The 24,310-nt window shown below is 48.1% G+C and overlaps 9 protein-coding genes across 9 annotated transcripts; 5 read left to right on the forward strand and 4 right to left on the reverse strand.

Annotated features, from left to right (window-relative positions):
• Window positions 1-296: 296 nt before the first annotated feature.
• Window positions 297-2,405, forward strand: ASPWEDRAFT_172018 (uncharacterized protein; the record flags this gene model as incomplete). Its single annotated transcript, XM_040830876.1, has 2 exons — window positions 297-764; window positions 867-2,405. 2 exons carry the CDS (start codon window positions 297-299, stop codon window positions 2,403-2,405), a joined length of 2,007 nt encoding a protein of 668 aa, XP_040688866.1.
• A 797-nt stretch (window positions 2,406-3,202) lies between these two features.
• On the forward strand, window positions 3,203-6,025 carry ASPWEDRAFT_109939 (putative SNF2 family helicase/ATPase PasG; the record flags this gene model as incomplete). The annotated part of the gene is made up of 4 exons (XM_040828130.1): window positions 3,203-3,427; window positions 3,494-4,294; window positions 4,351-5,086; window positions 5,157-6,025. The coding sequence occupies 4 exons, from the start codon at window positions 3,203-3,205 to the stop codon at window positions 6,023-6,025; spliced, it is 2,631 nt and encodes an 876-aa protein (XP_040688867.1).
• A 437-nt stretch (window positions 6,026-6,462) lies between these two features.
• Window positions 6,463-7,856, reverse strand: end3 (cytoskeletal adaptor protein SagA; the record flags this gene model as incomplete). The annotated part of the gene is made up of 3 exons (XM_040828110.1): window positions 6,463-7,202; window positions 7,270-7,504; window positions 7,617-7,856. The coding sequence occupies 3 exons, from the start codon at window positions 7,854-7,856 to the stop codon at window positions 6,463-6,465; spliced, it is 1,215 nt and encodes a 404-aa protein (XP_040688868.1).
• Window positions 7,857-9,286: 1,430 nt separating this feature from the next.
• ASPWEDRAFT_172021 (mitochondrial K+-H+ exchange-related family protein) lies at window positions 9,287-10,235 on the reverse strand (the record flags this gene model as incomplete). Its single annotated transcript, XM_040830877.1, has 3 exons — window positions 9,287-9,627; window positions 9,681-9,736; window positions 9,799-10,235. 3 exons carry the CDS (start codon window positions 10,233-10,235, stop codon window positions 9,287-9,289), a joined length of 834 nt encoding a protein of 277 aa, XP_040688869.1.
• A 270-nt stretch (window positions 10,236-10,505) lies between these two features.
• Window positions 10,506-12,234, forward strand: ASPWEDRAFT_498638 (phospholipase D regulator). Its single transcript, XM_040837340.1, has 3 exons — window positions 10,506-11,057; window positions 11,135-12,005; window positions 12,068-12,234. The coding sequence occupies exons 1-3, from the start codon at window positions 10,775-10,777 to the stop codon at window positions 12,090-12,092; spliced, it is 1,179 nt and encodes a 392-aa protein (XP_040688870.1). The 5' UTR covers window positions 10,506-10,774; the 3' UTR covers window positions 12,093-12,234.
• Window positions 12,235-12,376: 142 nt separating this feature from the next.
• ASPWEDRAFT_27862 (cupin domain-containing protein) lies at window positions 12,377-12,910 on the reverse strand (the record flags this gene model as incomplete). Its single annotated transcript, XM_040833055.1, has 1 exon — window positions 12,377-12,910. One exon carries the CDS (start codon window positions 12,908-12,910, stop codon window positions 12,377-12,379), a length of 534 nt encoding a protein of 177 aa, XP_040688871.1.
• Window positions 12,911-13,993: 1,083 nt separating this feature from the next.
• On the forward strand, window positions 13,994-16,647 carry culA (cullin culA; the record flags this gene model as incomplete). Its single annotated transcript, XM_040828108.1, has 6 exons — window positions 13,994-14,043; window positions 14,125-14,194; window positions 14,272-14,288; window positions 14,365-14,435; window positions 14,492-16,389; window positions 16,459-16,647. The coding sequence occupies 6 exons, from the start codon at window positions 13,994-13,996 to the stop codon at window positions 16,645-16,647; spliced, it is 2,295 nt and encodes a 764-aa protein (XP_040688872.1).
• Window positions 16,648-17,448: 801 nt separating this feature from the next.
• ASPWEDRAFT_110370 (beta-glucosidase) lies at window positions 17,449-19,890 on the forward strand (the record flags this gene model as incomplete). Its single annotated transcript, XM_040828166.1, has 3 exons — window positions 17,449-17,572; window positions 17,651-19,108; window positions 19,184-19,890. The coding sequence occupies 3 exons, from the start codon at window positions 17,449-17,451 to the stop codon at window positions 19,888-19,890; spliced, it is 2,289 nt and encodes a 762-aa protein (XP_040688873.1).
• A 647-nt stretch (window positions 19,891-20,537) lies between these two features.
• On the reverse strand, window positions 20,538-23,705 carry ASPWEDRAFT_110781 (putative Avl9 protein; the record flags this gene model as incomplete). The annotated part of the gene is made up of 10 exons (XM_040828207.1): window positions 20,538-21,941; window positions 21,997-22,134; window positions 22,182-22,222; window positions 22,273-22,444; window positions 22,495-22,574; window positions 22,627-22,690; window positions 22,750-22,777; window positions 22,922-23,164; window positions 23,302-23,406; window positions 23,644-23,705. The coding sequence occupies 10 exons, from the start codon at window positions 23,703-23,705 to the stop codon at window positions 20,538-20,540; spliced, it is 2,337 nt and encodes a 778-aa protein (XP_040688874.1).
• Window positions 23,706-24,310: the final 605 nt, after the last annotated feature.

A 24,310-nucleotide genomic window follows, 5' to 3' on the forward strand; every position in this document is an offset into this window, starting at 1 on the left:
ATGGAAAAGAAAACTATAATGCCCTAGTGCATCTCATCGTTGTCTGTATGCAGTTGCGCTCTCTTTCCTCTTTCATAATCCCCACTTCTTCAACCCGGGCCCTCTACACCTCCAAGCAGCTAGACCCTATCTGTTCACTTGATCGAAGAAAGAGAATATCTGATGTTACTCATTGGTACCCTGGGCATCTGTGTCCCATTCACTGTTTGCTCCCCACTACACTTTCCTCAACATCCCAGAACGCGTCCACGACCTGGTGATTGTTCGATACCATCCCCTCTGGGAGCACGTCCATCATGTCCATGAGGCTTCGAGAGACCGTCAAGCAACCTGACCGATATGACTCCGAGCTATTTTATAGACCAACTCCAAACCGGGCACTTCGCGAAGCTAAGAGGCAAAGACGACCTCCTTATATCGATTTCGATCCTACCCTGCCTCCTGCTGCGTTCCCCACACTAGACACGCCTCGCGTACCTGCAAAGACCACGAAAGATGGCGATAGCGATGAGAGAAAGGCCAGTGGGATGGGGAATTGTGAGGAATGTCCGTCGAGGAATGGTCATAACGGTGCTGGTGGCAAAGACACGGAGACGCGAGTAGATTTTGAGGATGTCCCAATCAATCTGATTGATAATTACGTTGCGAGCAATGGTGATTTCAACCCAGTTTACGTGAAGAATATGACCAGAATTGCAGCTGCAGAAAAGGAGTTCTCGATTGTGGATGGGGGCATGGAAGATAGCGATACTGATGAAGTGATGGTGGACAATTTCGAGGAAATACTACGAAAGGCAGGTTGAATAATGCAGTTACCCCGCAGTGTAATTCCAGATGGAAGAAGAGCATTTACTGACAGAAAACAGACATCGTTTCCAGTTCAGGACCCCAATTGGCATGATCTATCACCAAGACTTCAGGTGGAAATCTTTGAGAACCTTCTCGAGTCCCATAGCTGGTCAAGTGTCTCCCATATGCTTGGACTGACGGACGAAGAATGCGATCAGGCCCGCGAACACTTCTCCGGTCGTAACGAACAGATCGTGCTGGAAAACCGACTACTTGAACGCATGCGAGAAAAGCAACTCAGGGGGCTTATGAGAATAGACAACAGCAGTCGGCACAAACGGGTACCGCATCAGCTTGTGTTCCGCAACGCTTCTAAACAGTATATTCACAAGCTGCGTGACGCTATCCATACAGACTACCTCTTGTGCCATGCTGGCGAAATCATGAATGCCCGAAGGTTCTTGCACAAACGTGGTATTGATAGGGGCTACGCTGGGACGTGGAGCAATAGTTTGGCGGTCCTACAAATCTTTGAAGATGACTCGGAGCCAGAGACATTTGAGTGGACAGAAAGGTTAATTGAGCCGTGTTCTTCTAGGGCAAACATTGCTGTGTCTAACAGTGACCAGACCCTAAGCGCGATTCCAAGTAGCCAACGCCAATTGTCCACGCTCACTAAAAGATCTGTCTTTAACCCAATTGGAAGAAGTGGCACTGTCGATCCACAACAACTGATATTGCGAGAGGGTGACATGGAGGCGCCTCCACAAAGGCAGAGTACTTATGACATTATCAGCCAGCCATTTATCCCGCCCAGTGGGATGGTTCAACTCAGGATCGGCGCAGAGGGGGCCGCTCAGATACGCGATTCAGAACACTCGTGCAGTACAGCAGGGGAGCTCTTGAATGTCTCTCCAACACCTGGTTCCTTCTATGGGTCTCCACCAAGTTGCAGGGTCATCGACGGAACCTCCTCCACGGAAATAAGCCCAAGCCTACCTTCAGGAGGAAGTTTCTCCCTCAATGTTCGACGAGCATTATCGAAGACCATAGGTAGACAATGGTCAAATGGCTCCGCTGAAAACAACTCTAGATCTTTTGCTACATCGTCTATGAGATTAAAACAGAGACTTGAAGAGGTCAGACAAGAGTCACAGCGAGAGAGGGCAGAGCGAGAAATTAACAAAGCAAGTAGTAACGCCAATGCAATTTCTCCGATTTTCCAACCAAGACAAAGTCCCATAACTCCTAAAATCGAATCGCGATTGACACCACCCGGAAGGATCATGTTCCCATCGGACCCTGAAGAACCAGATGCAGGAGAGGATAGCATTCTCCCATTTGAAACCACGGAGGGCTCACGGGATATGTCTATAATGGAGACCCCTGCTAGTGCCTTCGTGGTGTATGATTCTGACGAATGGACAGCATTATCACCGACCACTGTTTCGAGCTTCTCCCTGAATGAGCCGACGCAGTCAATAGCCTCTGCTGTCGGTCTCATAAACTCACCTGAAAACTGGTGCTCCGAGGAGGAGGATGAAGGAGAAGGCGAAGAAGATGAAATGGTGCTTGTGCCGGCTGTGATGATCAAACAAGGCAATGCCAGGGACTAAGTCTGGCGGATTGAATCTGCTACCAAGCAAGTACGGGAATGAACGGATAATGAATGATGGAATTTCGATGCCGATTTGATGAAATCTCCCAAAGGATCTGAAACAAAGCATAGAGGAATTCCATATGCCGACTGTATTATTACTTCCAATACCTTAATAATGAGATCAATTGACCACTCAATGCCCATGTATTCATTGATGCATTGTAGATCAGCAGTGGTCTTCAAGATATGATATTAATGATGGTGGCACGGAGCTTCATAGCCTGATCTAATACCATGGATGAAAAGACCGAGGTCAAAGTTATAATACAAAGGTCTAATGATAATGATAATGAAATGCAAGAAGAAACTTCAAATAGTGCTGCAGGTCATCATGACAAGCACTTCAACACGCATAGAAAAGCAATCAAAAAGTGGTCTGTGCGCCGACGCGAAAGTTCCGCGTCTCCTGGGCGGATTTGCAATCGCGCAAAAGGAGTGAAAGAAAGAAAGACATCGACAATTATCATCCCAGAGCAGGGGAACCAACTCTCTCTGGAGTCTGGCTGTTTGCTAGCTACAGGTATCTATTTTTATATCTCTCCTTTCTTATGCCACGAATTACTCCAAAGAGAATAAGCAGCAATCGTCCGATGTAGCCTTAGAAAGGGAGAAAAAAAAAAAGATCTTTCTTTATCGCAGCTCCTTCAATGCGGAGAGAATGAAAAAAAGATAAAGAAAGCCCAAAACTGCATTGATATGGTCCAGCTTTCGAAAATCCCCTTTTGGCCTTTTAAACAGCGAAAAGACGAGAATATGTCGAACCCAGAAACCCCCATTACCCCCACAGACTCCCAGGGCGATAATCCCCTGCGTCAGGAGTCCACGCTTCCATCTTCTCCGAACTCGTCGAATACTGTTGATCAGGATACCAAGGTGTCGCCTGAGGATTTAAAAGAGAAAGAGAAAGCTATGATGGAAGATCCAGAGAACATGGATGCTAAGGCCAAGGCGCTGATGCATTTGCTGAACACGAGTGAAGTACGTTTTTTGTCTTTTCTGGAATCGATGGAAAGATAACTGACATTTCGTTTTCGATTTCCTCAGGTCTTCGTGGCTATCATGGCGGACAAGATGAAGAAACAGCAGGAGGAAGCGAAACTAGAAGCGGCCAGACAACAGCAACAGAAGCCAACCGAGGTGAAAAAGAAACACGATACGGCTGATAAACGTGAAACAAGATCGAGTGCAAGAACCCAGCCGGAGCAACCCACATCAGTCGGCAGTACGAAGTCAGTAAAGTCCAAGAGAGGCCGTCCCAAGAAATCGACCGCCCCTGGGAATTCCATTTCGAGTTACTTCCAAAAGGCAGATGTGGAGGTTGCCGATGATAAGCCTACGGTTCAGGAGGCTTTGGAGCATGCCGCGGATGAGTTTGAAGCTAACCCCACTGCACTTGGTGAGCAGGAGCTTGTTGCTACGCAGCAGCCTGGCCTGGTGACTGGCGGAAAGATGAGAAAGTACCAGTTGGAGGGGCTGGAGTGGCTCAAGTCCCTTTGGATGAATGGCCTGTGTGGAATTCTGGCAGATGAGATGGGACTTGGAAAAACTGTACAAGCCATCTCGATGATTGCTTTTTTCAAGGAGAAGAATATCCCCGGGCCCTTTTTGATCGCGGCGCCATTGAGCACAGTGAGCAACTGGGTAGACGAGTTCCGGAGATGGACGCCCGATATCGAGACCGTTCTGTATCATGGAAACAAGAACGATCGTGCAGCCATCAGAAAGAATTTCATGAAGCAGCAGAATCAGAGGGATATGGACTTCCCGGTCGTTTGTACCTCTTATGAGATTTGTATGAACGACCGAAAGTTCCTTTCGCAGTACCAGTGGAAATATATTGTCGTGGTATGTTTTCTTTCTCTTGACCATGGAGATCGTTCGTGTTACTAAGTATTTGACAGGACGAAGGACACCGTCTGAAGAATATGAATTGCCGACTTATCAAAGAGCTGCTCAACTACAACTCGGCAAACCGACTTCTCATCACCGGCACTCCTTTGCAGAATAACATTACAGAACTGTGGTCTTTGTTGCATTTCCTCCTCCCGGAAATATTCAATGACCTCAGCAGCTTTCAGAATTGGTTTGATTTCTCCGAGGTTCTGGATAACAATGGCCAAGCGGAATTTGTCGAGCGCCGAAAGCGCAGTCTGGTCTCTACTATGCACTCAATCCTGAAACCGTTCCTCCTACGGCGAGTCAAGACCGACGTCGAGGACACACTGCCCAAGAAACGAGAGTATATCCTCTATGCACCCCTCACTGGAGAGCAGAAAGACCTCTACCGTGAAATTCTCAACGGCACTGGTCGTCAGTACCTCGAAGGCAAGGCTTGCGAAAGACTCATGGCCAAGAATGGAAAGACAACACGGTCAGAAAGCCTAAAGCGCAGCGCTGATAGCAGTGAACTGTCAACTCCAAACAAGAGTCTCAAGTCAAGTCGTTCTTCTACTCCTGCCACTGGCACCGGGTCCACTCGCAGACGAAAGACTCAGAATTACAAGGAACTCAGTGACCGCGAGTTTAATTCCAAGCTGCGTGACCTCGAGCTGGGTGTTGAAGAGGAGGAGGAAAGCGAAGGACCTGGTGAAACAGAACAGGAGGAAATCGAAAAAGCACAAACAATCAAGCTTGCTAGTACGTATAACCCTTTCAATGCCACATTGACCAATCAGGAGTGGCTGGCTAACCAAGATTTGAAATACAGAAAAAGAAATATCTCAAAAGAAACTACAAAACCCTGTGATGCAGGCCCGTTTGGCTTGCAACTCCCCGCATAACTTTTATTGGCCGTGGGGTGACGATCCAAATGCGATCGACGAAACCCTGGTCACTGCTTCTGGCAAGATGCTTCTACTGGATCGACTGGTCTCTTGCCTCCTGAAAAAGGGACATAAGATCCTTATCTTCTCCCAGTTCAAAACTCAACTAGACATCCTCCAAGACTGGGCCACACTGCTCCGATCCTGGCACTGCTGCCGAATCGACGGCGCAATCAGCCAGACCGATCGGCAAGCTCAGATCAAGGCGTTCAACACTGACCCCAAGCACAAGCTGTTCTTGCTGAGTACCCGCGCAGGCGGGCAGGGCATCAACCTCGTTGCCGCCGACACGGTCATCCTGTACGATTCAGACTGGAACCCGCAGCAAGATTTACAGGCCCAGGACCGCGCTCATCGCATTGGACAGACGAAGCCAGTCATCGTGTACCGTCTCGCGACCAAGGGTACCGTGGAGCAAACACTCTTGGAGAAAGCCGATTCGAAGCGTCGTCTTGAAAGACTGGTCATCCAGAAGGGCAAGTTCAAGAGTCTTCTCGACTCAGGTTCCAGCATGAACCAGAACGACGTCGATGACCTTAAGAAGGCGCTTGGTGAAGATGACTTTGAACGCTTTGAAACAGGCGCCGACCCCAGTGCTCTTCTATCGCAGAAGGATCTGGACATCCTGACTGACCGCAGTGAGGAGGCGTATGTTCGTGCTGAGAAGGGTCTAGACCAGACCGGACGGGCATTCAAGGCTGTAGAGACCAAGCGTGAAGGAAATGGCATCATGGCTGAGATCAGTGGAAACTGAATAATAACTGACGATAATCATAATGACTTTCGGGGTTAGAGGTGGACTTGCTTTTGACGGCGGCGTTTGCGTGGTTACTGTACGGGAATACTCTGGAGATAGAAAAGGAAGAAATAACTCAAGGTCCTACCTTCACTGTGGATGAGGATCTATTATGTACATTAGATAGATAGATTTACGGCTTGGCTTGAGATGCAAAGCAACAGTGGCTAATGAAATCTTCTAATCAAACCATTCTAATCAAACACAAAACAACAAGATCCATTTAGCGCCTGAAGCTCCTCGCCAAAGAAATGGCTGTACATCGAAATAAAAAATCATGAATGAGCAGAACCAAAAGAGCCAGAAATGATGAGATAACTCGGGCAACAACTATGCGTGCGATAAGGTAAAGGAGAAACGATTAACGAGCAGAATCACAAAGGAAAAAAGAAGCTTTATCGGCGAACTCTCTCGTCTTCAATCTGCCCCCGTACATCGGCAAGGATGTCCTTCCGTTGAGCAAGATGACTCTTCAATCCTTCAACCTGTTCACCAACGGTCTTGACGTCGTCTCTCAGTCTCTCCAGGTTCTCGCCATCTTTGGCCCGGCCAGAACCCTCTCTTAATTCGCGAAGTTCACGTTCTTTATACTCAAGAAGCTGAAGCGCCTCCTTTTTGATCATGACCCAGTTAGGCCTTCCGTCGTTCCTAGGACGGTCTCTCCCCAATTTAGTAGCTTCATTGGCGGAGTTCAATTTGGCCTCGATCTCGGCCAATTCACGCCTCAACCGGACCTTCTCCCATTCCTCGTCTTGAATAGTATCACTGAAATCGGTGCCCTTGGGGGTGTATGAAGTCTTTCCTCCAGCGCCCAAACGGCTAAGGTATGTATCGCCGAACTTCGCCTTGCGGCCAGTTCGGGTCTCCGTGTCTCCATTAGCCCCCCATCGTTGCGCGGGGCGAGCATTATCGATCTGGTAGTCGATTTGGTTATGTTCAAATGAGGCCCGAAGTGAAGCGGGGATGGTTCGGGGAATTCGGAAACCCTCGTGTCGGTAATTCAGGATATGCAGGAAGGCGAGGGTGGCGTCCTTGTTAATGGCGGGGGAAGCGGAGGGGTTGACAAGGTTCCATGCAGAACGAATATCAGTGTCTGGGACATCGAGCGACTCATAAAGGGGTGATAGTGATTCGACTGTAAGAGTGAATGTATTAGTTCTTGATTCCAGAGAATATGGAGGTGAGGTAGGATCTCAACGTACATGTAATGTCCCCGCGATGGTTCTTGTTGGCAGAAAAGATATCCTCGTATTTGGACTTATCGGACGGATTCATATACCATTCAAACCCGTCTTTTAGCCCAGGAGTGTCATCCTCATCCTCGATCCGCTCAAATTGCTCTTGACCACCGCTCAGAGCACGGGTCGCATGAACTAAATGGGACTTGGATTCAGGAACAAGCCAATCCGGTAGAACATTGGGGACTTCTTGTAATTCCTAATCAAAGTGACTCGTTAACGGAAATGAAATTTCAAGGGCAATTCCCCGAGGTAGGGGGGCAGGCATATATGGAGGGGAGGGACGTCATCGATCCAGGAAGGTGGCATACCCCGTTCACAAGGTCAAAGACCAAGCGCATTGCGACGCAGAATTCCTCGAAATCCAGCTCTCCATCTCCATCGACATCAGCCAAATCCCAAACCTTTTCAAGCTGGTCATCGCGAAGCCGACTGTTCCTGAGCACCGAGGCCGCTTGGGAGTTGTTTAGGCGCGGTTGGCCATTAGACAGTGATGCGAAGATCTCCCAGTAGCGCTCGACTTCCCACTGTTCGATTTTCTTGGTTGACATTATTGCGGGATAGAAACAAAGATGCCCAGGGAATCGCAGGGAACTCGCAGAAAGAAACCGAGTGATGCGTATTGCAGTCGGGGCAGTCGTTCTGTCTACTCCTACAGGCCATCCCGCAGTGGCTCCGTATGGGGCATCGGATCAAAGTAGTTCCGCATAGTCAGGGGTCTCTGTATAGAAACACGGACGACTTCATTTCTGAAGCTGAGAAGGAAATCAATGAATAGGAATCGAGGAGATTCTGAAGATGATTTAAATTTAATTGTACAGCAGGGGTGTATTTGTGTTGGTTCTATGAGTCGGTCGTACCAGAAAATTGTACAGAAAGGAACCATTGGATTCAACCCTAAATATATGACTATTTGTCGCAACCTGAATTCTTCTATTTCTCTTGGATATAAAGACATAAACCATTGCTTTACTTCCATTCTTTCCATCAGTAAAAAGTGGCAAGTGTTACTTCTTAACATGCGGCCCTTCCTTGAAAGTCACGCGTTGACCTTGGATTGGCTCCCTCTTTCTATCTTCACCTGAGACTGAATCCATCAACAACCTGCATTGATCCTTTCTAGGTGTCATAGCATTATCTAGGCTCTCTTTTATCTACACTTTGCCATTTACATCCTAGACAAATCCACTTTGATATCCCGAATATGACCTGGCTGGTGTACAAGCTGAAGCCAACCTGTCAGTGGATTGACTATTTATTCCCGTTGAAGAACCTGACAGATATAGACTCACGACGAAAAGTTCACGAAGTAACAAGCCCTTGATTCGAGCTACCGTCCACAATGGTTCCAAAACTGGTGCCTTGTAAGTGAATTTCCTCCGAATAACCCTCGTGCACAATTTGAATCTGACAGAATGCTATCAGATCTCCTAGTTCCTCATCCCTTCCGATCCCAACAAGGCCTCCAGCACTACATCTTCCTCAATCGCATATCTATTTTCACCGGGAGATATGGGTAATAGACGCAAGGTCGAAGCAGAACCATTGGGGGTAGCTTAGGCATATCACAACGGTGCCGAATCTGATCTTTGTTCTCAAAGCTTCAGCTTTAGTGGGGAAGGGATGATATGTATGGTGTAATAGAGCCGATCAGCTAGTTTAATCAAGCAGGAACCATCTTGGATTTCAATCAAATGTAAAAGCATGGGCGGTAAATTCACCACGACTGTGTATAATATTGTTGAGCTCAGCAAATATTGCAATTAAGAAAGGTAAGATTAACACATCACGGAGGCCTTAGGCAATGGAACTTGGGTTACCATCTCTGTACAGTAAGATTTGGCCTTATTGTATGTTAATTATGAGAAATAAAGTCGTCAAAAAGCATACTAGAGTCTTTATGTTCATCCCATAGCGGCAATCAAATCGTAAATAGATGTCGAATGTTGTTAATTTGGCCGATTGGCAAGAAAGATGATGATTAATCCTTCTTCGAGGCCTTAATATCACTATTTTCTTGAGCCGACTGAGCCTTCGATTTCAAGCTTTCTTCGATTTGAACAATCGCTCGCTCCGCCTCCAATGCAAGCTCAGGGGCGTCAAGGATCGACGCCAATTTCTTAGCATCGGACATCCGAAGCAAGAGCCGTTCATCGCTCTTTTCAACATCGTCCGCCGTTTTCGGTGTGGGTTTCTCGGGATCAGGATGATCTAGTATTTGAGAGAGGCGCTTTGCGTAAAGTTGCTCAAGTCCTGGGAATTGTACTGGGTTGAGAAGGTCTTTTTTGACTAGAAACTCGAGATGTCTCGAGCCATTCAACGCTGGGATCGTCAGCATACACAACGCGAGGTTTTATAAAATTTATGTAACTAACCTCGCCAATGGGACCAGCCTCGGTAGGCAAGGTAGAAAAAGGGGATGTTAGGTACTCTAGATCCGTCAGTTAGCAAACCAGAACCAATGTCTCCAAGCTCATTTAACAGGGCACATACAGCGGAATCAACCCGATGGGAGCAGTAACAGGTGCTGCGATGAGGCTCCACAACATCCTTTGACGATGCAAGTCCTGCCTCTCTGTCGCGATGACCTGCAATATCGACCGTAGCTTGTCCGACTTGATCGCATTTGCCGGGAATAACACATCGATCTTTGTTTTCCCGTGTGATTCATCCAGTCGCTGTTGCGCTTGAAGAGAAGGAATACTTTTCAGACCCCATTCTTCAAAAGGAATACGCTGTTGAACCCGATTCCCCCAGGAAACCAGGTTCTTCTTCCACCCCTTATCAGCTTCTTCCCATCTCGACCATGTCTGAGCCGCCTTGGTTGTAATCCGGTCGAGGAGCGAGAGCTGCTGAGGAATATCCCTGCTCAGAGCTCTAGAATAGATCAGGGCTCGTTTCGTCGAGATTGGAACGAGAAAGAGGCGCATAGCAACGAGGGGTGCAAGGATAGCTGGTGTGGGGATGAGCGGGCGGCGCAGGGAGAGACGACTATCGATAGACTAGACAAAATAATCGATTGAGTACAGTTTGTACAAATTGCATGCCTCGTTGGTCGTGATTGACTGGTTCGCCTGGGTAGAATATGGTGATGGAATGGAAGAATTCTCCAAAAAAATTTCTGCCTTTTGCTTTTTTTTTTTTTTTTTTCAGGTGTCCAGCATTCGTATCGACGATTCGAGACGTCATTCCGCGCCGAGATTTGATGAAATTACAGGCAACCTTCGACCAATAATTCGTCCTTTCTGTTTTGCATTTCCGCCCTTGGGCCATCGCAGATCATTTTCTCGCCCCCAGACTAAGATCACTCATCTTCTTACACACTAACTAGACGTCTGCTCGACAATCTATCTCGTCCCTCCGCATTCGAGAGGGACATGGGCGATGCAGACTAGATCCGTCGCTGCTTTTCCGCAATCTCCGAGAGTCCGAATCAACCTCCCTGCGATCAGTCGTTGACTGAAGGGAAATGGCGCAGGATGCGCGCGATTCCAGCTTTCCGCCTCCTCCAGAACCTGAGAGTTATTTTGACGAAAAGCTACTGAATGCCCCTGTCGCTGCAGACTGGGCACCACGAACGTCTGACCTTTCGCAAACCGGACCGAACGGTGACGCGCGGTCCGTTGAACCTTTTCGCAGCGGCATCTCGGATCCGTCAGCAAGTGCGTCGCGGACTCCAGAAGAGTGTACTGTTGGTGTAGGAGGGATTGATGGTCAGCGCGATAAAGAGAGGAAGATACGTACTCTGCCAGGTAGGTTCATCCCTGCGACATTATGCAGTTTGTTTGTCATCTCGCAAAGAGTGGGAGCTGACCCGAGGTCCGTATAGCATGGATTCGATCGGTTGACCATAACGACGACGAAGATGTAAGTGACGCTGCCGTCACTGATCGGCTTCTCCCTTCGCAGCCCGATGATGCTATTGTTGCTCAACATAACCACTCGCCTTATTCGACTTCGAGGCCGGACCGCGGTGATCATAGAGGGGACGAAGAGTCGGGCGAACGGGAAGTGTCACCACGTCGCGAATCGCGCTGGAAAACCTTCTCCAGGGCTATTGCATATCCCCGTCCAGATGGTGTTGAGGAAAAGCTCGTGACGCCAGATTGGATGGATGAGAACCATGGCGATTACACCCAGCCATGGCGAGGAAGGCTGGAGCAACCCGAAGATTCAGAAGATCCTCTCAGGAGGAAGCGACGCAGAGAAATCTGGTTCAGGCGTTTCCACACCACTCTTTTGAGGAGTCCTATAGTGCCTTTGATTTTCCGGCTGACAGTGTGGTTCTTTTCCCTCACGGCTCTCGCCCTGGGAGGGTCTATCCAGCATCTGTCTAACAAAGATCAACACCCGCAGGGTCCATCTGCCCTGATGGCCATCGTTGTTGATGCGGTGGCTTTGGTTTACCTGGTTTATATCACATTCGACGAATACACATCTAAGCCGCTAGGCCTCCGCTCTGCATCGGCCAAGGCTCGGCTTATCCTCTTGGATATCATCTTCATTGTTTTCGATTCTGCCAATCTAAGCTTGGCATTTGAATCGTTATCCACCGTGCAGGGATCTTGTACGCTGGCTGAAGTCAACCAGGAAATTACCCCGAAGAACGACAAGATCTGTGATCGGCAAAAGGCCCTCGCCTCTGTCTTACTAGTTGCTTTGCTGGCTTGGCTTATGACGTTTTCCGTCAGTGTTCTCAGGTAAGAGCGCACTTTTTGTGATTATGTTATAGATTATTTGCTAACCAATCTCTTCTGAATAGACTTGTCGAACGGGTTACTAAGTGAAGTCTCGGTTTCACTATACATACCTTGCGCTATGTTTTGCTTACATCTTTGAATTATTTCTGCTCGTCACTGAAGACCGTTTTGTTTCATGGCATAATTTTTCTTGTTTTGATTTTCTCGCTCGAGTGCTTTATGCTTCATCTCCATTTCTCAGTCTACGGAGTTTGTGGTTTGAGACAGACCGGAATCTTGGATGCATTGCGGCATACATACATAATGTATAGAGAATCGATGATATACAACGATCCAAAGGTAATGCAACTTGAGAATTTCGAACCTACGCGTTAGACATGCAGCGCAGGGCCATCGGCCCCAAAGAAAGGATCCTGGCGGAACCAACGCAACCATTGAATGCCTTTGACCTTTGCTTCCTCGCCCGGTTGTCCATAACACATGTCCCACTCCTTCTGATATGGGTATGATCCGACCATTTTGAACCGCTCTTCGCCTGCGTCCAGCTCTTCCAGCAACCGGTGGCCTACTCCAGCGGGGACGATAATAAAATCACCTCTCTGAACCGTGGGCTCAAAGCGTTTGGGATTCTCATCTCCACCAAAGCAGAGGCGCGCGCGTCCTGACACAACCCCCAGGACTTCATGAGTGGTGGAATGGAAGTGTGTTTGGCTGTACATGCTATAGACCCATTGTGGCACGACTTCACCGACCTCCTCAAGATGCGCTGTCAGTTCGTCGGGGGTCGCGTCAAACGCTCCGTGATAAACCATGAGAGGCTTGGACTGAATGGATGTGTTAGGAATTCGTTTCCATTTCGGAATTAGACGCGAAGTAATTTGGATATCTGATGGAGATTTGAACATGTCTGCGTTTGTTTCTTGATTTCCCGTCGACGAAGAAAGGATTGATGATGATCACTCTGGGCTTCTGGTTGCAACTCTACCGATGGCATGTATAATAAATGCAAGGGAACGAGAAGTTGTATTAGTTAGATGGAAATAGGTATTTAAATCCAACTTTGATGTTGATGCGATAAAGCCTCCATGACGTCATATTTCCTCCCGGGTTACGATTCCGTGATGCCAAAAGATCTTCTGTTTTCGATTCCTAATGCTTTTGGTTTCTGGAAAGCCAACACCACCGCAAGATACCAGAGGTTCGGTATTGACAAGGTGTAATCATGGGAGAACTGTTGCCTGCTTGCCTGGGAATCTAGCGCTGAAGGAATCCCATGGGGGGGCTGTGCTGATAAATAGTCATAGAAACCAAACACCCCACTGGCAAAAAGAGCCTCATAGCGCCAGAGTCATATTTTTTACCATCATCATTTTAAATAAAGAAGAAATAGAGCCTGAGAATCTCCTCGATTCTTCGAAGGATCTCCCCATCGTTTAGAGCATCATTGATGATCTAGATCCCCAGAGTAGGTCTAGAGAAGCTGTTCAGCTCCCTTACCGCCTGCCGGAAACAACCAGTACTCCCCCCCACAGCTGTTCTCACCACCGCCCAACGCCGCCTTCACCTTTTCCCTCCTCTTTTCCCCAGGCTCATCTCGTTCATTCTTGCCTCGGGATCTTTGCGCTCGGGTTATTGTCTTCGTGTCTGAGGCTTGGTTTCTTCAGTCACCGTCTCTTTTCGTGTTTATCTGCGCGTCTTTCCCGCATTTCTGCTATCCTGAGGGTATCTGGGGAATCATTGCCGCCAGTGCCCAAAAGCTATTGCTAGGAGTGAGATCTCGAGCATTTGGAACCAAAAAACACGCCATATCGGTGGCGTGTCAAGCGAGGTTTGTCTTGTGGTTTTCCTGTCTCGGTTCACTCTTATGTGTTCTGTCTGGGGGCGATACAGCATCGCCTCACTAAGGTCTTATTTCTCATCAACCACTAACCGGCACTGCGTCATTCCAGACTCGATCGTTCGCTTCTCCCGCTTTATCTACAAGCAATATGGCTCCCTTGATGCCTCAGACGCCTCATAAGGATGACCTTGGTGAAACGTGAGTTTGTTTCCCGGCTAGAGCAACGGATTATTTGGTGCCCTGGGGTGTCACGGATATTGACCAGGCTCATCCATGCAGATGGACATTCTTAGAGAAGGGCATCGACAGTGTGATGCTGAAGTTGGAGGAAGGTGTGGATATGAAGACTGTAAGTCTCTACTGATATTTGGTGGGAAACAAATCCGACATCGCAGCGCAGGGCTAACTCTCAGTTCTCCTCAACAGTACATGGCCTTGTACACGTGCGTCATCATGCCCTCTCTTGAGGCCCCGTTCCCATCATCGTTGACCCTCAACAGCTGACATATTCAACAAAAGGGCGGTTCACAACTTCTGCACATCTCAAAAAGCAGTCAGTAATGGCCAGGGTTTACAAGCGCACCGCGGTGGTTTGTCTTTCTTTTTCTCTTCAGCTGCCGGGGGAGTCACTAACATCTATTGGTAGCACACTTGTTGGGAGAGGAACTATACAAGCTGCTTGGAGAATACCTTACACGTCATCTCGATTCCGTGTACAAAGAGTCGGAGAGTCATGCCGAGGAAGCCTTGTTGGGTTTCTACATCCGCGAGTGGGCCCGCTACACAACCGCTGCCAAGTACGTCAACCATCTCTTCAGATATCTTAACCGCCATTGGGTCAAGCGGGAGATTGATGAAGGCAAAAAGAATGTATACGATGTATACACTCTGCACCTGGTCAAATGGAAGGACGACTTTTTCATGAAGGTTCATGAGAAGGTTATGGATGCGGTTTTGAACTTGATCGAGAAGCAGAGAAATGGTGAAACAATTGAGCAATCACAGATCAAGAGTATTGTCGATTCATTCGTCTCCCTTGGTTTGGACGAAAACGATAGTACCAAATCGACACTCGAGGTCTACCGGTTCTACTTCGAAAAGCCATTCATTGCCGCCACCAGAATCTATTATGAAAATGAATCGCGGCAGTTTGTTGCGGAGAACAGTGTGGTCGAATACATGAAGAAGGCAGAGGCCCGTCTCGATGAAGAGAAGGCCCGCGTGGGCCTGTACTTGCACCCAGACATTACCAAACGTCTTACCGATACTTGCTTGGATGTGCTCGTTACCGCTCACTCAGAACTGCTCCGGGATGAATTCCAGGTACTGCTGGACAATGAACGCCAAGAAGATCTTGCACGGATGTACCGACTCTTGTCACGGATCAAGGATGGCTTGGATCCTTTGCGAACCAAGTTCGAGACCCATGTCCGGAAGGCCGGTCTGGCTGCAGTCGAGAAGGTCGCTGCGGGTGGGGAATCCTTCGAACCTAAAATGTACGTCGACGCACTGTTGCAAGTACACACTAGGTACCAGAGCCTGGTCAATGAGGCATTCAACGGAGAATCCGAGTTTGTCAGGTCACTGGACAACGCTTGCCGAGAGTTTGTGAACCGAAACAAGGTTTGCAAGGCTAGTTCGACTAAGTCTCCCGAGCTGCTGGCTCGGTACACCGATTCTCTGCTCAAGAAGGGATCGAAGGCTACGGAGGAATCCGAATTGGAAGAGCTGTTGGTGCAGATTATGACTGTATTCAAGTATATCGAAGACAAGGATGTCTTCCAAAAGTTCTATTCTAAGATGCTTGCCAAGCGGTTGGTGCACGTCAGCTCGGTGTCCGATGACGCAGAAACTAGCATGATCAGCAAGCTTAAAGAGGCATGTGGTTTCGAGTATACCAACAAACTTCAGCGCATGTTCCAGGACATCCAGATCTCTAAGGATCTCAACACCAGCTATAAAGACTGGCAAGAGAAGGTTCTTGATGATGATGATCGGAGGAAGCTGGTTGACTCACATTTCCAAGTTCTGGGAACTGGATTCTGGCCTCTTAACCCGCCCTCTACTGACTTCCTTGCGCCGCCGGAGATCGTCAAGACTTCGGAGCGTTTCCAAAGTTTCTACTTTGACAAGCATAGTGGTCGGAAGCTCACTTGGCTCTGGCAGCTCTGCAAGGGTGAAGTTAAGGCCAACTACATCAAAAACACCAAGGTGCCATATACTTTCCAGGTTTCGACCTTCCAGATGGGTATCCTCCTGCTCTTCAATGAGAATGACTCCCAGACCTACGAAGACATCCAAAAGGCCACTTCACTGGCCCCCGAAATTCTCGAGCCTAACCTTAGTATCTTCTTGAAGGCCAAGGTCCTTACCATCAGTCCAGAGGGAGCCAAGCCGGAGCCTGGGACGACCTTCAATTTGAACTACGGCTTTAAAAACAAGAAAATCAAAGTTAACCTTAACATTCAAATCAAGTCGGAGCAAAAGGCCGATGCTGATGTTACGCACAAGACGGTCGAGGAGGACCGAAAACTTCTGCTTCAGGTATGTTTATTCTCGGCATGAACTTTCCCCCATTTCAAATATTCGGGAACGCTAACCCTGTTTGATTAGTCCGCCATTGTGCGTATCATGAAGTCACGGAAGAAGATGAAGCATGTGCAGCTCGTCCAGGAAGTTATCCAACAAGTCAAGTCTCGATTCCCTCCCAAGGTCCCTGATATCAAGAAGAACATCGAGGCTCTCATGGAGAAGGACTACATAGAACGTGCGGATGGCGATGAAATCTCGTATATGGCCTGATTTCAATTCATAACCACCCCCTCTTTTCTCCCTCTCCTTGCGTTAGCGGCGGTGTTCCCCCCTCTCAGGTTCATTTTTTACCTCTTCACCTATTATTTCACCATCAAACAAGAATCAGTCAATGGGCTCAGGCGGCTGGATGACACAGAAATCTTTTGTATTGCTTTTCATAGCGCACACTGATATGACACAATGATAACCCAAATTACAAATAGTCTTCTTTCCATGTCTTATTGAAGGCGAACGAAGCCAAGAATATACTTTCATAGGAACACAAACGCCGTCCCGATGGATGGCATGTAACATCTCTCTCTTTTAACACGGGGACTTGCCGGTGGCAGTGAAAGCGAAGATGGATTTTTCTCCGATTTCCCCTCCACGCCAAGCCAACAGCTTCACGCTTTCATCTCGTCAATACGGACTTGGCTCTCTTTCCCCGCAACTCCTCCTTGACACGGCATTCTTTCTCCCATAAACAAGCTATCTGCCCGACAAACGCCGACTCCTCACTCCATATATACCTCATTCTAGTGGAGCCCAGCCCCGTAACGAATCACGTCACTACGCAGAAAAAGAGCCGTCCCGTCATCCTTCCTGAGGGAGCAAGAGAGGAAAAAGCCTCATTTCCGTCAGTCCATCGGATATCTCCCGAAAGCGTGCTTTTTTACTATTATTCTTCATCAAACCCCGGATAGACTGCCGGCTGGGCAAAATGGGGATGATACTTGCGGTTTTCTTTAAATACGGTCTAAAAGACCCCCGGGTGTGGATGGTGTGGATAAGCCAGACAAAAGCATCAGCATGAGGAGCCTGAAATATTTGGTCTCTGCCTTTTATCTGCAAAGCACTCTTTGCGCGGCTCGGGGTTATACCAATGAGTCAGAGGTTCCTTACTATGGCCTCAGTCCTCCAGTCTACCCTACTCGTAAGTTGTCTATCAGCCAGCACTTCCTTCGATCACATCATTTCCCATGTCTATTGTCAAGCTGAAACACCATCCTAGCTGTCGGAAATGGTACTACAGATTCAGCTTGGAAATCTGCCTACCAGCGTGCCAAAGACCTAGTCTCTCAAATGACCCTCGAGGAGAAGGCGAATATCACCCGTGGCTATTCTGGACAGTGCGTCGGAAACAGCGGTGCAGTCCCCCGTCTTTCTATCCCACCTCTGTGTTTCCAAGATGCTCCCAACGGTATCCGAGGGCAGGAATTTGTCTCCTCCTTTGCTTCTGGTATCCACGTGGCGGCTACATGGGACCGCACACTCATGTACCGCCAGGGACATGCCCTAGGGGAGGAATACTATGGCAAAGGTATTAATGTGGCCTTGGGGCCCGCTGCAGGACCTCTGGGAAGACTAGCCAGAGGGGGTAGGAACTGGGAAACGTTTGGACCTGATCCGTACTTGGCTGGAGCAGGGATGGGGGCTATGACCAAGGGAATGCAAGATGTAGGAGTGATTGCCACTGCAAAACACTGGCTCTTGAACGAGCAGGAGTGGAGACGGATGCCAGGTGACCTTGGAGAGTCATTGAGCTCGAATGTCGATGATCGAACCCTTCATGAGTTATATGCTTTCCCGTTCATGGATTCTCTCAAGGAAGGAGTTGGCAGTGTGATGTGCTCGTATCAACGTGCCAATAACTCCTACGGGTGCCAAAACTCGAAGCTCATGAATGGCATCCTAAAGACAGAACTGGGCTTTGAGGGGTTTGTGGTTAGCGATTGGCAAGCACAGCACACGGGAATTGCTTCCGCCAATGCTGGCTTGGATATTGTCATGCCGGACGGTGGCTTCTGGGGTCAGAATCTGACGGACGCTGTCAATAATGGAAGTGTCAGTGTTGATCGGATCGATGACATGGTCACTCGCACCCTGGCAAGTTGGTACCATGCCGGTCAGGACAAAGATTTTCCATCTCTTGGAGTCTATTCCAACACGGAAATTCACCCGCTCATCGATGTCCAAGGAGATCATGCAACCTTGATCCGCGAGGTTGGTTCCGCGGGTATTGTGCTCGTGAAAAACGTCAACAATACACTGCCATTCAAAAAGCCCAGATATCTCAGCATCTACGGCTACGATGCTACCGACAAAGCTGTCCCTTGGGACAACCCATCGCGTTTCGGCGGTGGCTACGAAGTAAATTTCGGATGGGAGACTTTTAACGGCACTCTGATCACCGGTGGGGGTTCTGGAAGTAATGCTCCTCCCTACGTAGTGAGTCCGTTCCAAGCACTTCAGGAACGCGTTTCGCGCGATCATGGTGTACTGCGTTGGGATTTCTACTCGGAGAACCCAGCTGCCGCATACTTTAACACCGAAGCTTGTCTTGTTTTCATCAATTCGTATGCTTCAGAGGCGTTCGACCGCACGACCCTTGTCGACGAGTTCAGCGATAACCTGGTCAAGAACGTTGCCACAAATTGCTCAAACACCGTCGTTGTCATCCATTCAGCTGGTAAGTGATTCCATGTTCTGGAAATACCTCAATCAACCAACAGGTCAAAAAACGTCAAATTCTAATTCAAACTAGGTATCCGTCTCGTCGACGCCTGGATCGACCATCCCAACGTCACCGCCGTTCTATTCGCCGGTATACCAGGCCAGGAAAGCGGACACTCCCTTGTAGACGTCCTCTACGGAGAAGTCAGTCCATCTGGAAAACTCCCCTACACTGTCGCCAAACAAGAAACCGACTACGGACATCTACTAAACGCGAGTGTCTCATTCGACGCATTCCCGCAGCAAAACTTCACCGAGGGCCTCTACATTGACTACCGTGCCTTTGATCACGACGGTATCGACCCTCGATTCGAATTTGGCTTTGGTCTCTCCTATACCACCTTTGACTACTCGGGTCTCAAAATCACCCAGACTAAAAATAGTACCTCGCCTCTTCCAGACCCGAGTGTCCCCATCATTCAAGGCGGTCATCCAGAACTCTGGGATACGCTCTTCTTCGCCATTGCCTCTATAACCAATACCGGGGAAGTCGCAGCTTCAGAAGTGGCACAGCTTTACCTCGATATCCCCAACGCCCCTATTCGGCAGCTGAGAGGCTTTGACAAGGTCCTCGTGAAACCCGGAGAGACGAAGACTGTTACGTTCCCGTTGACAAGAAGGGATCTCAGTATATGGGATGTTGTAGCGCAGCAGTGGAGACTGCAGGGTGCGAATTATACCGTGTCTGTTGGGGCGAGTAGTAGGGATTTGAGGTTGAATGCGACGATAACGATTTGAGAAAAGCGTTTGTTCATTTGTTTGACCATGGAAGGTACCACTGTATATAGTGCTATTATTCGGTCAATGAAATAGCAGCCATCCTACCTACTTCAATCTACGAAGAAAAAGTAAAAGGCTCATATCATCAAAAATTCCCACCATCGAGTAATACTATCTTCAATAGGTATACATTCATATATTGTTACAATGTGAGAAATTATTGGTATTGTCATCGCCACAACTTGAATAATGTCAAGATAGATTGCACGAGCACAATATATGTCAATCTAAGTATTAAACAGAGAACAGAGGAGCATCTTCCAATCCATGTAAATTGTCTTTCCTGGGTATTGGGTATCAAATTTGAAAGGGAAAAAAAAAAAAAAGAAAGAAAGAAAGAAAGAAAGAAAGAAATGAATATATTAAAAAGGCTGTACAAGACTACCAAACAAAGCTTGTTACATGCCTATATTATAGTACTTCTAAGCAAAAAGAAAGGGAGTTAAAAACGTTCGCCCATATTGGGCGGATGCAGTATGTATGCCCCAGGGCCGATAATGAAGTCGGCCCCCGTCGTGTCATGTTCATTCGTTGTGGCTGCCAAGTCATAATTGAGTCCGCATTATCTGTGGCAGATTCTCGACTTGAATGGCTTTTTTCTTCGATCATTTCTCTGTGGACAGATTTGCTGTCTCGGTCGGGACTGGATGTTCTTTGGTCTCAGCGGATGGACGCGAGTGCAACTCGTCGGCCTCGTGAATGACGTCGCTCACTGTAGATGACTTCGTATCTGCATCGGTTTTATTGTCTGCGGTTTTATTGGTCTTGCCGACTTCATCAAGCGCCACGGGCTCATAGGACGAGGATTGAGAAGGTTCTCGGTCAGATTCAAAGCCCGGTGCTTCTTTTGACAAAGGAGACTTGGGGAAAGGCGTTTCTTGCTCGCTGCTGTCATTGCTCCCATCGTCTCTCTTATAAGCTGAAGAATATTCACCACTTTCTCTCCTGAGAAGTATATTGCTCCATCTCTTCCTCCTGCTCCCACTGCGCGAAAGACCAATGGAGTCTTCGCTGCGGCGCTGCTGCATCGACCGCCGTCGGCCTCGGTCGGCCTCTGCTGTGACTTCTGTGATGCTGGCCAATGTTGGGGTGGACGGAGAGGTGATAGAGGATGGAGAAGTTGGAGTGCTCTTCTTTTCTTGCCACTCTTTCCGCTTTTCACTGGCCCATGAACCCCACGAGCTAATGTAGGCTCCTGCTCGCTGGCCTGCCGCACTGACAGACGCCTGTGCCCCTGAGACATCAAGCGGAGGAGCTTTACGGGCACCAAGCCAAGATGAGTTCGTGCTTGAAGATGTCGATTCCGTTGGTGAGAATGGTGCGGCTAGAGATCCCTTATCAATGGATGACCGTTCCGATTGGGTTGCTGCTTTTTCTTCGTTTCTCTTTCGTTGAGCTTCCCGCATTGATTCGATATCCGACCAGAAGCTGTTGAACGCCGCGCTCACTTTCTTTTGTCCTGTCGCAAGGCCTCTATTCAGTGCCTCGCGGCCTTCGCGTACCCGCTCATCCAAGTGAAGATCTGCAACCTGTTGCGATAACCGTCGTTGGACATCGTCGATGGTGAGGCCCCCAGCACAGGGGTGATGAGGCTCTGTAATTGAAAATAAGAGCGCATCAGAGGTAAGGCGTTTGAATAAGGCATAGTTGGAGGTGGATTTCCACTGTGTGAGGAACTCCAGGCCAAAGTCCAATGCCGGATCACCCTCTATGCTGAACGCTTCCAATTGCTCCCTAGACCGACTGCCTGTTTCGCCCGCATTTAGAGAGTCGAGTTCCTCATGATACTGCATGCTCGAGAGTAGCGCTACTAAATATTCTTCGAACTGGAGTCTAATGAACTCTTCAGACCCTCGGTAACCATGGTCCTTAGGGCGCTCCGGGTGTGCATCGTCCCATGTTTCATTAATAATTTGGGTCAGAGAATCCACCCAGCGTCTATCTGCGGCGGACAGATATAACGCATTCCGCAGGGAGGGTGATATTATATTAATGGTATCTTCGTCAAGCTGAAAGGATCATGTCAGAAGCACAAACAACCAACAATTATAGAAGCCCGCTTACGTTGATTAATATATCACTGTAGCGATCCTTTTGCTGCAGAAGGAGCGAATTGGTGGACCCAACAACATAGGACTTGGTGCCATCGTCCGCCAACAGATCCAGCTGCTGTAACGGTGTATAAGGACCAAACATACTTCCCTGTTTGACATTAGAAGTGTTCGAGACATTCGTCCAGATGTACAAACCTTGCCAAATATCTGCAGCGGCAACCCCATATACGCTAGCACTAGTTGTAATTAGAGATAAGATGGCAAATGAATGATTTATGGTCCATACATGAGCTTCTTTCGCTTGTCTTAAGTGATGTCGGCTTCTCAACAGTCTGCGCATAGCTGTTGAATGACGGGTCCGCGCAATCTTCAAGGCTATTCATGAGACCGGGTATCAAGGATACCAAGGAAAATTGTATCATGCATAGACGCTCGCACCGTGAGCCAAAGAAGAGCATCTGCATGGAGTTAGCATCTGCACCGACGAGAAACGTAAAGCACCACTCACCTTTGGTTGCAAGAGTAAAGCTTTAAATAGAACCAAAGTCTGGTATTTAAATTCATGAATCATCTCTCTCAGAGAGAGTCCTGGAAGCAAATCAGCGCTCGATCGCAGGTCTCAAGAATTGTCCAAACCCACCGAGATTTTGATCTTTCTTGGCTTCGTCAGTCTTCAGACTGAGTACCAAGCCTTCGCGGAATTTCTACAAGCGTATAGTTAGTATAACTCATCCAAGTAAATCCCAGCAATATTGTAATATACCTTCAGGATGTCGGTATCCGAAAAATCCCTGCAACCAGCAATAACCGCGTCAGTCTTCAGTTCAACCCAACCAATTCCATCACCACATAGCCTCCCAAGTCACATCCAAGCGTCTTCAAATATCCAAAACCAAAACAAACCATCCCAGAAGTTGTAATCGTGGTCAACGTACCGTTGCGCAAACCATGCTGACGTCACTACAGACAGCTTCTCTCTTAATTGCCCAACACTTTGTGGACTATCCGTCACGACGACCACGGCCTTTTGTACAGTAGATCTCGTCACGTCTGGCGGGCGATATATAAGAGCTTTCGAGTCGATCTGTCGAGAACAAGATATACCGAAAAGCGAGGTCTCCGGTTCCGTAGCTGTCGCCTTGCGATGGAGGGTAAAATACGAGAAGTCCTCGGTGGATCTAGATAATACATTCTCTGTTAATTATCTGACTGTCGCACCGAGCCCCTAGGTTCAATATAGATATATACTCCGTAGGTTGTTGAAGAAAGCAATCTGAGGTTGTGGAATTCGCGGGGAGGAATGGGGAAATCATACAAATGCGCCCCGTCGGACAGAGCCATGAATGGCAACAATGACCAGTCATTTTCTGTTGCAGGATCGGTTCCTTCATCTCCGATGCATATTTCGATCTCCGGGCCCCTATTTATGGAAGCAATATATGTTAGTTTGAAGGGAGGATTTTCTTTTTTTCTCCGCGTGTTTTGGTGGTGTTGAGATTGTGGACGACGATAATAAACAGGGTTTAGGGAGGGGTTCCGAGGAAATCAAGACAGCCAAATAATGAATGAACAGATGGGTGCGATGCTCTCGAATGACTCGGCCACGCTGCTCTTCTTGTCTTCGTTTTCATTCCCGGGATACTCGAGGGAAACTCACCTTGCGTGGTGGAAATCTATGACCATCACAACAGGGGCCTGGCAACTTTGAACGCGAGACATTGCGCTGAACCGGCATTCAAATCGTGAATGGATCGGGGCTGAAAGGATGCGCCTGGGTTCAGATGCTCGCTGCAATAAGGCCTCCCATGAAAAGAAATAGAATGCGTCTCCACGTGTAAGAAAGAATGCAGACCGGAGCTTAAGATCGAAGCCGGGGGAGGGATCCAGTCGTATGCCCTGATCATAACTATTGGGCTGGTCTCCGGGCGGTGACAAAGTCGGAGGCTAGTATACAATTAAGGGTGCGCCAAGTATTCTTCGTCTCATTATTCAGTTGCAGTAAAAATCAAAGATGGATATCTAGAATCGATTTATTGCAATGTTGCTTCATCCATTCATTCTCTAAAAGGCGAGTACAGGAAATTTATTATTTCGTCAAACACATCAATTGGGAGCTCAACCACCTCGACTCGTTCACCAATTCGAACCACCAACGATGGAAAAAATGAAAACAAGTAAAACAAAGTTGATTTGTCGTATACAGAATTCGCTCAAACTTTATCATTTCAATCCTCATCACCATCCAATTCTGACGACGCCATGATAAGAGGTGGGTAGGTAGAGACTCCAGGGACAAGTCGCATATTTACGCCTGTTCCGAAAGG

This window comes from Aspergillus wentii (genome assembly GCF_001890725.1).
Source record: "Aspergillus wentii DTO 134E9 unplaced genomic scaffold ASPWEscaffold_4, whole genome shotgun sequence".
Classification (NCBI taxonomy): Eukaryota; Fungi; Ascomycota; class Eurotiomycetes; order Eurotiales; family Aspergillaceae; genus Aspergillus; species Aspergillus wentii.